The sequence below is a fragment of the Mus musculus genome, chromosome 6, assembly GCF_000001635.26.
Source record: "Mus musculus strain C57BL/6J chromosome 6, GRCm38.p6 C57BL/6J".
NCBI classification, from domain to species: domain Eukaryota; kingdom Metazoa; phylum Chordata; class Mammalia; order Rodentia; family Muridae; genus Mus; species Mus musculus.
In genome coordinates, this window is record NC_000072.6 from 140,561,656 (window position 1) to 140,576,016 (window position 14,361).

At 43.8% G+C, this 14,361-nt stretch overlaps 1 protein-coding gene across 50 annotated transcripts in view; it reads left to right on the forward strand.

The window, feature by feature from the left end:
• Positions 1-14,361, forward strand: part of Plekha5 (pleckstrin homology domain containing, family A member 5) — a 173,472-nt gene that overhangs the window by 138,017 nt on the left and 21,094 nt on the right. For 26 of the 50 annotated variants that reach the window (XR_003956147.1, XR_003956148.1, XR_001785082.1 and 23 more), the window contains 6 exons: positions 1,913-1,993; positions 7,191-7,226; positions 7,698-7,760; positions 8,451-8,531; positions 8,666-8,815; positions 11,210-11,311. Coding sequence is in view for 45 of the 50 variants with exons in the window: in XM_030255082.1 (XP_030110942.1) it covers positions 1,913-1,993; positions 7,191-7,226; positions 7,698-7,760; positions 8,451-8,531; positions 8,666-8,815; positions 11,210-11,311 (513 nt within the window). In the remaining 5 variants the exon portion in view is untranslated. The other 24 variants (XM_030255083.1, XM_006506867.2, XM_030255075.1 and 21 more) reach the window with 5 other exon arrangements.

Consider the following 14,361-nt stretch of genomic DNA (forward strand, 5'->3'; position numbering starts at 1 on the left):
AACCCGGCCTGCCCGGTGCCTACATGATCGTAGTGATCGTAGTGGTTGTGGCTGATAGATCTGGTCCTTGTTGATACCTGTCTCACCTGTCTTAACCTTAACACCAAAGCTCCTTTCCCTCACATTCTCTCAGCTATGATGAGTTCATCTCCTCAGCTCTCTGCTAGTTACTGTGTTCTTTCATGTTTCTGCCAGAAAGCAGAGCTTGTAGTGTGACCTTCCTTGATGTGGGCTTATTTGCAAGTCGTTCACCTTGGGAAATGATACCAAGGTGAGAACAAAGAGTGACAGAGAATGACAACCACGGGTTCCCTAGGCCTCACATTAAATCTTGACAAATGAACAGAAACTCAGGAAATTATTCCCAGTTCACAGGAGAATTACCCAGGAGAACCTAGGGCTACCCCTAAGACTGGCTGCCACTGCCCTGAGGCAGTGTTTGCATACATAAGCACTGGTGGGCTCTCACTCACATGCAGGGGACTTAGGCACTGGCTGCATTCTCATACAGGGTGCATAAGGTCCATGACTGCCGGGTGGGTCTCACGTTAGAACAAGATTAGCTGAGAAGATGTGGAGAGGGAGAGCCTTGCATTCTGGAGTTTTAATAGTGTGTTTTAGTTAGTTCTCCAGCACAGGCCCACCGTTTCCAAAGTGAGCTTTTCATCTGTAGCTCTCATATTGGGCAAAAACACTAAAAGCAAAAAGTGGAATCCTCAGGACGGTGAGTCATTCTGGCCAAGGGCGTTTTAGAGCTGTCTGCCATGACTGAGCCATTCCGTCTACACAGAGATTGTCAGGTTGCACAAGGGTCGCCTAGGACTTGTGTCCAGTGGTTCCCGTGTATGTGGGTGAGGGACACTACTTTAAATAGACTTTATGATTGGGAAATTAGATTTTCCTGTGCAGTGCAAGGCTTTATCATCTATCCTAATATAAGACGAATAGTCATTAATCGGCTACAGAAACGACAGTGAAATCTGGCTGCCGGGCTACAGGGAGGTTTTTATGCCCGCTAGTACAGGAGAGTCATGTGCTTTGCCAGTGCAGTGGACAGCACACACCTTGAACCCTGGGGGAACAGAAATCTGTGTTTTCTAATGTGTAGACAATAAAAACTACAAAGTGCAGTGATGAGCAATAGACCTGTCCGCCATTTCCACTTGGTCTAAGAATGCTGGTCTCTTGAATGCTGTAGCTTAACTGCCAAGCCTGCTACACGAAACTCTGCTTCCCTAAAAGCAATAATGAAGTAGCATCATGCTTCTGCCTACCATGGGAGGAGCTAAGGAGACTTACTGAGTCCTTACTCAGTAAGTTTTATTTTAAATGTCCTTGAATAGTTCAATATATGCCATTATACTGTGAGAAAATACAAGGGTTATGAAAATGTCTATGAAGACTAATTTTAATAAAATGTTATCTAAGTGATAAAGATGTTGGGTATTATGAAATTTTAATATCCGTACAGAACTTAACTATTTTCTGACTAGCCTTATAAAGAGCCATAATTCATGTCAGTCTTATTACTGTATAAAATTAAACGTCATCATTTTTGTCCTTCTGAATTCACAGACTTTCCCTCTAGAAAGTTTAGATTCTTTTACATATTAATGCTATATCATCTAACATGTGAAAGTAGCTGTTAGTTGGATATAATGATTAAGGTAAAATCTGGTTGTAGCACAATACAGTCAGTAAGGTTTATTTTATAACCTTTGGTGTATTGTATAGCTTTGGATACTTGCTTGAAATTGTTGGTAGACATTGTCTGTGCAACCATGGGGTGAAATGTAAGCAACTGCACTGTTAGGAAGATACTAAAGTAGAGGATATATTTACAGTGTCGTCTTTCAAATCTACCTGTGCTGTAAACTGATGTTTGCTGTATGCTCCTCCTGATTTGAAATAGATGAAAGAAAATGAACCTATTATCACCATGGTTCACACAATGATTGAGAACTCGGCGCTAAGACCACAACTGTACCAACAAGTAAGGTCTTGGACTCTGAATGACACCGCATTGTCATCTGCAAACCCTCAGTGACAGCCTTGTCTCTCCTCAGATCTCATGACATCAGTGTTTTTACCTTTTGTTTGTGTTTGTTCGGGAAACCACACTTCATCCATGCTCCAAGATGCTGTGGTACCCTTAGCATGGCTTGGCTGAGCGCTTGCCCCTGAGTATTAAGTGTGCCATCCTCCTAAAGCTTTTGTGTACATCATGTGGTTAATAGATACTTGGAGGTCTGCAGTGCGCTTGCTTAGCAGGAGTTACTAGGCTTCCCTGCATTGACTGAAGGCATTAGCAATGGATTCCAGGGAGAAGGATTTGTAAAACTGGTTCCTTTACTTTGAAGGCATTATAAATGGATTCCAGGGAGAAGGATTTGTAAAAACTGGTTCCTTTTAAGCACAGCCCACCAAATCTCTCCTACTCCATCCAGCATGAATACATTTCATTTATGTGGGAGGTGATTATGAGGTTTAGTACTAATGGAGTAGAACCTAGCCAAGTTGCAACTCAGTAGGGCTGTTGGTTCTCCTGTATTATTTATGATTCCTATGTGTCCATACCCTATGTCCTTAACTTAGAGTGTGTCGGGGAGGTCGTAGGCTTTGATTTAGGAACCTTGGTAACCTGCAGATCTGCAAAGGAAGTCACCTGTTTCTCTCCATTGTTTCCAGTTATTATTTATCCATGGTCTAAATGTTCCCGGCTCTGTGTTCAACAGCATCAGCTTCTTCCACTTCAGCACCCTCCAGTTCTCTGGGCAATGGCCTGTTAGAATATTTTTAAAACATAATGAAGAGGAAAGAATTAACTCACATGAAAAATGAATACAGATCCTAATTCAAGTGTCAGCAGCACCAGATAGAAAGAAGCCTGTGAGCCTGCACTAGCCAGAAAGGTCCAGGCGCCTCCGTCTCTGGAGGCTGCTTGTAGTCAGGTGGCAGGACTGTGTGACGCCAAGAGATGAGGCCTCTGGGGCCCAGTTTTCAAAATGTTTGAGGTGTGTTTAATGACTGGGCCATCTCTAATTTACAGAAGATAATCAAAATACTAAATATTTAAAGTTAAACAGCTTTACTTTAAGAAAACGGACATGGCATCTTGCCTTTTTGTGTGTGTGTCCACATGTGCATAACCCTCAGGGGCATCGGTGTGCAAGTCTGAGGACAGCTTGTGAGAACGGTTCCCTACTTCTCGACCCTGGCATCCGGGATCCAGCTGAGGTCCACAGGCTCAGGCATGCGCTCCACCCACTGGGCCATCTCATGCCACAGCGGCTTTGATTTGAGACTGGGTCCTGCTTCCTTCTAAGTGCTGGGACTATACTGTACTCATTAACAGCCAAGCCTTCCTGCAGCCACCTTACTTCATGTATTCTCTTAGGTGGCCTCCTGAAACCCACCTAGACGATGGGTTTTCTCCGACATGACTGAGTGAAAAGATCTAATAGTAAATGTATGAAGTTTTTATTTTATTTTTTCTTTTCTTTTTTTGTTTTTTTTGTTTTTTGTTTTTTGTTTTTTTTTGTTGTTGTTGTTGTTGTTGTTCTTTCGAGACAGTGTTTCTCTGTGTAGCCCTGGCTGTCCTGGAACTCACTCTGTAGACCAGGCTGGCCTCGAACTCAGAAATCTGCCTGCCTCTGCCTCCCAAGTGCTGAAACTAAAGGTGTGCGCTACCACGCCTGGCTTATTTTATTATTTTATGTGCTTGTACTACACATGTACCTAGTGCCTGAGGACATCAAATCCCCCGGAGTAAACAGAACTGAATCCCAGTCCTCTGGAAATAGCCAGGGCCCTTGCTGAACTGGAATTCACTATATAGCCATGCTACCGTGGACTCAGATTATCTCCATCCCCCTGCCTCCTCAATGCTGGGATTAAAGATTTGGCCCATACCTGGCTGGCTGTTGTACATCAGGCCGTCCTGGAACTCAGTCAAGGTGACCCTGAACCTATGATCCTCCTGCCTCTCCCCAGCAATGCTGGGATTGTGGGCATCCATCTCTCTGCCCATTTTTGTTGGTACTGGGGGTTGAGGTAAGGCCTTCGTGAGTGCTGGGTACGCACTCTACCAACCCCAGCTGGCTTTATTTTTAGCTCTTTGGATAATACATTATCAAAAAGTAACTCCAGGGGGCTGGAGAGATAGCTCAGTGGTTAAGAGCACTGACTACCCTTCCAGAGGTCCTGAGTTCAATTCCCAGCAACCACATACATGGTGGCTCACAGCCATCTGTAATGGAAACTGGTGCCCTGTTCTTATGAGTCTGAAAACAGCTACATAAAATAAAATAATTTTTAAAAAGTAATTCCAAAGCCAGGCATTTTCACACCTGTAACCCCAGGCCCTCGGGAAGGGAAAGTACAGGGTGTGGTTTGAGTTCAAGGCCATCTCAGGCGACAAAGGAAGATCATTGCTGCGTGGGGAGGAGAAAAGAGAGAAAGCCGAAATTGGGGCCGAAGAGATGGCTCAGTGGTTAAGAGCGCATGCTGCTCTTGAAGAGGACTGAGTTTGGTTTCCAGAGCCCAAATGTGGGGATTGAATGTCCTGCACTCACATGTGCATGTGCACACACACCACAATTTAAATTTTTTCCTATTTTGGGGTGTACATGCATGTACATGCATCATGTACATTCATGAAAGAGACAGATTGCAAACACAAGGGATTTTAAAAGTTGAGTTTTGTTATGTGTTTCTGTATGGTTGGTTTTCTTGTTATTGTTTGCTCATTTTAGTTTGGGTTTGTTGGGAAGGGCTTTGCTTTTTTGTTTGTTTGGTTGTTTGTTTTTTGGTTTTTGGGGTTTTTTTGTAGCTTTGGCTTGCCTAGAATTCACCAGGCTGGCCTCAGATCGGCCTCCCTCTGCCTCCTGAGGCCTGGGATTAAAGACATTCCTCCTGTGCCCAGCACTGAAAATTGAATATTAGTTAACACTATTTTATTTTTCATTAATGCCAAGCCATTGAAAGAGGGAAAAGGAAAGCAACATTAGAAGACTAAAGCTTAGCACTTGCCGGCTCTACTGGATTCTGGTTCCATCCTCAGCACAGCCAAACAGAGGGAGAGGAGAAGAGGGAACCATGAAAGGACAAGAGAGGCTTTGCTGCAGCCCTAAGAAAAGATGGGTCAGCTAGCTAGATGGTGATAAGGCTCTCGCCACCAAGCCTGACAACCTAGCTGGACCCCTGGGTCCCACGTGGTGGAAAAAAAGGCTGTTTTCAAGAGTGTACCCACACAAACACAAAAGAAGGGGGCTTGGAGGCCATGGTTTTGATTCCGGGTCTCTTGTGGTTTAGGAATGTATAAGACTGTTACCATTGAGTACTATACTATTATAGTTCCAGCACTTGGGAGGTAGAGACAGGAGTATCGGGAGTTCAGAGTCATCATTGGCTGCATAGACGCGAGTTTGAGTCCACTCCAGTCTTTATGAGACAGTATCGGGTGCTGGAGAGATGGCTCAGTGCTTAGGAGCACTTGTGACTCTTCCAGAGGATCACATTTCAGTTGCCAGCATCCTCGCAGGGTGGCTTACAAGTAACTGTATGTAACACCAATTCCTGGGAATCTAATACTCTTCTGGACCCCTCGGGCACATATGTGTACATGGCACAGTCACATAAATTAAAATAATGTTTTAAATGTCCAGTGGTACAGTAACTACAAGTATCACATAAATTTGATGTATTGCTTGACCATAAACACATCACGCAAAAGCTGAAACAACTGGGTCTGCTCAGCACTGGGGAGGATAGGTGTAACTTCTGGGCCAGCCAGGGCTACATCACAAGGTCCTGTCAAAAGGTTATTAACTGTTCAGTGGACACTTTTGATGCTATGGCAACTGGTCTGAAAATGAGTTTTAAATGACTCTAAATAAAAACAGCACAGCAGGGTCCCAGACAGTCACCATAAACCCCAGTGTTCTTTTCCTCCCTCCTTGGGCACACGGTGCAGCTCCTGTTTTTAACCCAGATACCAAACTCCTGTAGCGGTGTGCACATGCCATGGTCTAGTAAAGCTGCTTTGCATTTAACTTTAAATATGAAGCCAAATGTACCAGAGCACCTCAATAGCACAAGGCCTGTGCCTTTCAGTCCTTGCAAGTGTAAAACCCAACTTGGGCCTTTTCCAGTTTGTATCATGGAAAGAAGCATTTTAAAACTCACTCTTTGTCCCTTTTCCAGGGAAGGGTGGAAATGTTTCTTTGCATGCAGGGGCTTTAGTCTAGAATGACACTTGATGTTGGTGGGGTGCTATTGGCTGGTCTGTACCTACAGTAATAGATGACTTCTTTTGCCATCTAATTCATTTTTCATGTACTGTTCACTTCTGTAAAACCTCGAGGTTTAATGGTCATTCTGCATTCCTTAAATAGTCATGGTTCATTTGCATGAGGTATGGAAGTAGAGTCATAAGATGAAGTGTGTAATTCCAGAAGTTACCTTGTATGTTTGGAATGCTTGGGTTTTTAACCTTCTGCTCTGCATGTTTCTAGATCCATTTAGTGTTCTCAGCTGTTTGCTTTAAAGCTGTAGCAGTCAAGCTCTGTATCTTTACAGAGGGGACATATTGTTATGGATTTATACGTGTGTATATAAAATTCATCTCCCCAAACTAGATCATATTGGGGAGTATATATTTTCCTGAACCAACAGTGAGGAAAAATGTTCCATGTAGTAAATATACAATAAGCTCAGCTCAATTTTGCCTAATATGTTTTTGTTGCTGTCTAGCAGTCAATATAAAACCAAAAGACAAGGGAGAGAGTGAAATGAGGCCCACAGAGGCTGTGGTGTGCTCTGGGTGTGACTGGCTGAGATGGCAGTGGGACTCTTGGTAAGCACGGTCAGAAATGAGGACTCTTGGGACCGAAAGGCAATTAGGAGAAGGTTAAAAGAGGTTTCCATACATGGAAGAGTGCTCCCTCACAAGGCTGGGGTGTCATGTGCTCCACTGCAAGAGCTTGACACTAATGCATGAGGCTTTGAGTTCAGTCCCCACACTATAGAAATAATCATCAATGTTTACAGTATCTACGACACAGCCGACAGGACAAACCTCTTCTGCATTTTGTTTATGCATAGCTTAAAGCATAGGCTTTCAGTTTTATGAGGTTTCAAATGATTTCCTTGTTGCAATTAAACCTGCCCTTTTCCTCATTATCTTTTAGTTCTTAAGACAGAAGAACAAGATAAGTCTCTATTGTGTATGTGTGTTTCTATTACATATATGTACACGGTGTGGTCTAGGTCTCGTTAATGCGGTTGTGCTGAGCTGTGTTGGCTTGAGTGCACACACTGTGAGCTTTTCCTGGATGTGCTGATGCAAGCGTTTGATTCAGTGCAGCTGCTATGGTTGTGTGTGTCCGTTTTCCATCAGAATAATGTCTGTCCTTACAGTGGAAAATGGAAGGTGCTGTATTGACGTTGGCCAGTTTATTATCTGAGAAGCTTGCCTTGGCATTGTTCTCCTGTATCTTGTGTACTGTATCACTGCTAAATGTTTCTTTACTTTTGTGATGGTTTGTGCTTGAATTCAAATTCTAGAAGTATAAAAATTATAAAAATCACGCTTGCCACACCATCATTTTGACAGAAAGTTAAAGTATTCGCTATAGACTGAATATACTACTTAAATAGGATTTTTAAAATTGCTTTATGGCATTTTTTTCTTATAGCTGTCACAAGATGAATGTAGAGGCACATTATACAAATACAGACCTGAAGAAGCAGGTATTGATGTAAGTACCTCTGGCCCACAGAACTCACTTTTATACCAGGCCGGCTTTGAACTCATAGAGATCCTCCTGTCTCTGCCTCTCAAGTACTAGAATTAAAGTCATGTGCCATTATGCACAACTATCATTAAGATTAAAAAAAAACAAAACAAAGCCAGGAATCATGTTGGCACATTCCTCTGGTCCCAGCCAAGCTAAGGCAGGAGGATTTGAGGAAGTTCCGGGACAGCCTGAACTACAGATGACAACTTTGTCTCCGGTGAACAAACAGACAAACAAATAAACAAACAGTTTACCCTAGGACGAGAGTTCCGAGGCAGAGCATTTGCTTAGCATTCCTGAGATCTGGGTTTTAGCCCCAGATCCAAAAGAAAAGGAAAGATGTCAAAGTATTTGATTGCTCTTACTTCATTTTTTTTATTTATTTTTATTTATTTTTGCATTTTGAATTTGGACCTGAGTGGGCTGTAACTGGAGATCTACCTGCCTCCGGCTCCAGAGATCAAAGGCGCGTGCCATATTCCCTGCTCAAAAGCTCTTACTTTGGGTGGTTCTGATTGAAATAAAACTGTCATAAAAGAATTAATTTTTTTACAACTTCAACCTGATAGTCCACGGCTATTCTAAATGGTTCCCTTTCCCTCATTACAGGAAAGACTTTAAATTGCTAACAAAACACATCTTCTCTTCTAGGCCAAATTAAGCAGATTGTGTGAACAGGATAAAGTGGTCCGAGCGCTGGAGGAGAAGCTGCAGCAGCTGCACAAGGAGAAAGTAGGCCGATTACCTTTACTCTCTACGGGTGCTGTTGCTGCCTGTGCTGCTTAGGAGGACTCTGGCAGCCAGTTACGTGAGCTAACTCACTCACGGGTGCAGAACATTAAGTGCAGTCCTCTTTATTACCGCAGTACACGCTTGAGCAAGCCTTGCTGTCAGCCAGCCAAGAGATAGAGATGAATGCTGATAACCCAGCTGCCATTCAAACTGTGGTGTTGCAGAGGGATGACCTGCAAAACGGACTGCTGAGCACGTGTCGGGAACTCTCCCGAGCCACTGCTGTGAGTACACTGAGTTCCCTAGAGGCCCTGGATCAGGGCCTGGCACACAGTACTAGGAGACCGAGGCAGGATGATCACTAAGTTCAAGACCTGACTGCCGGAGAGTGGAATGAGTTCAGGGTCAGACACGCAACTTAGTGAGAACCTTTCTTAAAAGAAAAAGAGGCTTGGCCACTTGGTCAATGGTATAGCCAGGCATGGTGCTATACCTTTATGATCCCAACACTTAGAGAGCCAGGATTAGAGGCCACAGCCTGTCTCAAAAACAAACAAACAAAAAACTGATTAAACTGGGCATGGTGGCATGTATATATATTCACATTTTATTTATATACTTATTTATTTCTGTGTGTGCAATGTGGAGATCAGAGAACAATTTTGGGGAGTCATTTATCTCCTTCCATCATATAGGCTTTGGGGTTCAAACCCAGATCATCAGGATACAAGTACCTTTAATAGATAGATATAGATATAGATATACACACATACATACATATATGTATGTATAGTAGGTTTTTGTCTTTTCTTTATGCTTTTGGCTGGGCTGTCTTTAGTCTTACTATCACAAGAGATGTTCAGTCAAACATGGTGTCACATCTCCCCTAAGACTAATGCTCAGGAGTCCGAGGCAGAAGGATTGCTAGAAGTTTAAGTCCAGCCTATGCTACACAGTGAGATTTTATTCTTTCATGTATATGTATATGTATGTATGTATGTATGTATGTATGTATGTATGTATGTATATGTGTATATATACATATACATACATATATATATATTTACACATGTAAATACACTGTTGCTGACTTCAGACCCTCCAGAAGATGGCATCAGATCTCATTACAGATGGTTGTGAGCCACCATGTGGTTGCTGGGATTTGAACTCTGGACCTTCGGAAGAACAGTCAGTGCTCTTAACTGCTGAGCCATCTCTGCAGCCCGAGATTTTATTCTTAATTCTTGTTGGTATACTTGTGTTTAAGACATACAAACCAAGGTTGGCTTTTTCTATGATTAGAGTCCTACTCTGAATTCTTGGTTTGTTTGTTTTTTGTTTTTTAAGATTTACTTTATGTATGTGGGTGATGGGTGGGTGCCTAAGGAGGCCCTAAGAAGCAGGTGAATTAACAAGCAGCTGAGAGCCACCCGAGTGAGTGCTGGAAACTGAGCTCAGGCCCTCTGCAGACGTAAGAAGCACTGTTAACTCCTGAACTGTGTCTAGTGTTCCTCTCCCCTTTTAGCCACAGGCTCACTGTCTAGGCCTGACTGGCTGGAACTCCCAGAGCCCGCCTGCCTCTGCCTCTGCCTCTGCCTCTGCCTCTGCCTCTGCCCCTCTGCCTCTGCCTCCTCTGCCTCTGCCTCTGCCCCTCTGCCTCTGCCTCTGCCTCTGCCTCTTTTAAAAAACAAACAAACAAAAAGCAAAACAAAAAGTACTGCTTGTCTTGCAGAGGACCTAGGTTTGGTTTGGTTCCCAGCAGCCACATGGAGGTTCATCTCAGGCAGTGCCATACACACCTGCAAGCAAACATACAAAATAAATAAATCTAAAAAAAAGTTGTCTTAAAGAAAAAATGGAACAGAGAGATGGCTGAGCTGTTAGAGGCTAGGTTCACCACCAAACTGCCAGAAAACAAAGGACAGCAAATGCTGGGGAAATGTGAGGAAGCTGTCTCCATCCCTGCCAAGGATGCACACCACAGCCTGGACGTTAGGCTCCCAAGGAGACTCAAAACAGGGCTTGTGGCCGACAGCCACGCCAGCTAAGGAATGGGACCAGCCTGGACGTATGTAATCTGATAAGTGGCAGATACACCGTGGATTTCTTTTTGTCAGACCTAAAGAAAAATTAAATCCTGACATTTCACATACACACAAATAGATGGAACTGGGGAGGTCATTACATTAAATACAATAAGGCTGACTCTAAAAAAAAAGCACTGTGTGCTGTCTCTGAAGGAACGGAATCTTGAAAAGGAGGAAACGGTATGGAGAGTGGATGACTGCGGTTCCTGTGTTAGTGCTGGAGATGTAACTTAGTAAAACACTTGCTTACCATGCTTTTGGCTTCAATCTTCAGCACTGCCAAAGATTTTTTTTTAATGATTTATGTATTTATTATATGTAAATACACTGTAGCTGTCTTCAGACACACCAGAAAAAGGCATCCAATCTCATGACAGATGGCTATAAGCCACCCTGTGGTTGCTGGGATTTGAACTCAGGGCCTCTGGAAGAACAGTCAGTGCTCTTCACCACTGAGCCATCTTACCAGCCCAGATATTTTTATTTTTACACAAAATAAACCATAAAGTTTTCTGAAACCTTGGGAGGTTTTAAGTATACTGATAATGCCATCACAAATCTCCTTTAAAATGACGATGATTTTGATTTTAGGAGCTGGAACGAGCCTGGAGAGAATATGACAAGTTGGAATATGATGTGACTGTTACCAGGGACCAGATGCAGGGTCAGCTCGACCGCCTTGGAGAAGTGCAGGTAGGAAAGGCTTGTAGTCTACCTCTGTAGCCTTCCCAGGCTCAGGCTGTTGGCCTCTGCGGATACACAGTGGAGTGTCTTCAGTGACAGGACTCTCACTCTCCCACCATGTTCCCCGTCTCCTCTATAAAACCTTTGCATCTTACGGGACCCTGGTGAACCCTGAAGCATTTGTGCTTCTTTGTGTTTAGTGCAGTTCCCTCAGCGCTCTCAGTACTTAGCTCTCTCTCAGTACTGTGTGCTCAGTCCTTAGCTCAACTCTCAGCACTTACTATAAATTAGGTTCAGATTCTTCGCATGTCATTCTGTGACTGCTAACACACAGTTGTTTATTATATGCACTATTTTTTTCCTCTAATAGTATCTTACTTGTAGCTCTTGCATACTAAGGTAATAAATATGCCCATCAGACCTAGTTGTCAGATAATATTTATTTTTAAATATAATATTCTTCTTGGGACTAGAGCACTTAAGAGCACTTGCTGCCCTTCCAGAGACCCCGTATTGAAGAGCTCACAACCACTTATAACGCTAAGTCCAGGGGATCCATTCCTGTCCTTCAGCCTCTGAGGTTCCCCACATACGTGGCACACACTGTCTCGCTGTTTGTTCTATTACTGCTACAAGGAGACACTGTGACCAAGGCAAACTATTCTAAAAAGAAAGTATTTAACTGGGGGCTTGCTTACAGTTTCAGATGGTTAGTCCCTGACAGCCACAGGCAGAAAAGAGACACTGAGCCCGCTGTGGCCCTTGAAACCCCACAGCCCACCCACAATGACACACCTCCTCCAACAAGGACACACCCCCTCAGCCTTCCCAAGCAGTTTGATTCTCTGGTGATTAAGCATTCAAATATATGAGCTTATGTTGGCCATTTTCATTCAAACCACCACCATACACACCCACACAAAATATAACTAAACCTTAAAACATGAAACTTGTACAAATTTTAGGTTGCCAAAAACATGTATCTGTACAGACTTTATACTCTACAGGCATGCAAGTTTCTGGCTTGCATGGTTAATCTTCTCTCCCTGTCTGTCGTTTTTCTCCTGAGCTTTCACTCCTGAGTCCTTCTGTGTGCTTTGTAATACTTGAGGCATTGACAGGTTTCAGGCAAATAGACACTGAGAACAGACCTGTAACCAGGAAGGATGGTAAACAGCTGCAGTCCCAGAGTTCAGCAGGCAGGCAGAGCCAGAGCTTAGGCTCCAAACAGTTCCAGGCCAGCAGGGCTGCTTAGTGAGATACTCCCTGTCTGAGTTTGGGTTTTATTGCTGTGAAGAGACACCATGGCCAAGGCAGCTCTTATGAAGGACATCATTTAATTGGGGTTTACATTTCAGAGTTCAGTACATTATCATGGCAGGAAACAAGGCAGGGTGCAAGCCAACTTGATGCTGGAGAAGGTGCTGAGAGTTCTATATCTTGATCTGAAGGCAGCCAGGAGAGACTGAATTCTGCAGACAGTCAGGAGGGGACTCTCTTCCTCACTGGTCAGAACTTGAGCACTAAGAGCCATCAGAGCCCACAACAGTGACACACTTCCTCAACAAGTTAGAGGACTTATGTTATTGTGGGTGGGCTTTGGGGCTTCAAAAGCCACAGCGGGGGCTGGAGAGAAGACTCTGGTTAAGAGCACTGGCTGCTCTTCCAGAGGTCCTGAGTTCAACTCCCAGCAACCACATGGTGGCTCACAACCATCTATAATGGGATTTGATGCTCTCTTCTAGTCTGTCTGAAGACAGCGCCAGTGTACCCACATCCATGAGATAAATAAATATAAAAAAAGAAGCAGCAGCAGCAGCCACAGCAGGCTCAGTGTGACTGTCAGGCACTACTTCAGCACTGTGCCTGTCTGTATCCAGCCATGATAGTCAGGGACTAACCATCGGAAACTGTAAGCAAGTCCCCAGTCAAGTACTTTCTTTTTAGAAGAGTTTGCCCCCCAAAGCAAGCCACCAGGCAGCATTGGTTCTCACCACCCAGCGCTCAGGAGGCAGAGGTAGGTGGATCTCTGTGAGTTTTGGGTTTGGGGTCAGCCGGAGTTACACAGAGAAACCCTGTCTCAGAAAAAAATAAGATAGGAAGAGTTTGGCTGTGGCCATGGTGTTCCCTCTCTCACAGCAACAGGACATTGTATGTGGACAGTGTGTGCCACATGTGTGGATACCTCAGAGGTCATGGACCCTGGACTTTGTGTAACAGGTGGTTGTGAGCTACTAACGTGTGGTTTTTGGAAGGACAGCAAGCTCTCTTAAGTGCTAAGCTATCATTCCAGCCCCAAGACAAATGGATTTCCCTGCAAGGGTCATATAAGTATAACAGAGTCTTGAAACTGTGTGGTTTTAACTTAAAGCATGATACAAAATGTTTAAATAAGAAAGCATGATACAGAATGTAGGCCAGGTAGTGGTGGCGCACACCTTTAATCCCAGCACTTGGGAGGCAGAGGCAAGAGGATTTCTGAGTTCGAGACCAGCCTGGTCTACAAAGTGAGTTCCAGGACAGCCAGGGCTACACAGAGAAACCCTGTCTTGAAAAACCAAAAAAAAAAAAAAAAAGAAGAAGAAGAAGAAGAAGAAAGTGAATGTACCAGAATAGAGTAAAAGTGGCTGGGATGAAATGTTTGTATTGGAAACACACTTACTTACTTCCGTCAATCAAGTGGGGATTGTTTGTTTTTTTTTTTTTGTTTTGTTTTTTTTAGAATTAATTGTTTTTATTAGGTATTTTCCTCATTTACATTTCCAATGCTATCCAAAAAGTCCCCAACACACTCCCCCCCCCACTCCCCCACCCACCCACTCCCACTCCTTGGCCCTGGCGTTCCCCTGTACTGGGGCATATAAAGTTTGCAAGTCCAATGGGCCTCTCTTTGCAGTGATGGCCGACTAGGCCATCTTTTGATACATATGCAGCTAGAGTCAAGAGCTCCGAGGTACTGGTTAGTTCATAATGTTGTTCCACCTATAGGGTTGCAGATCCCTTTAGCTCCTTGGTTACTTTCTCTAGCTCCTCCATTGAGGGCCCTGTGACCCATCCAA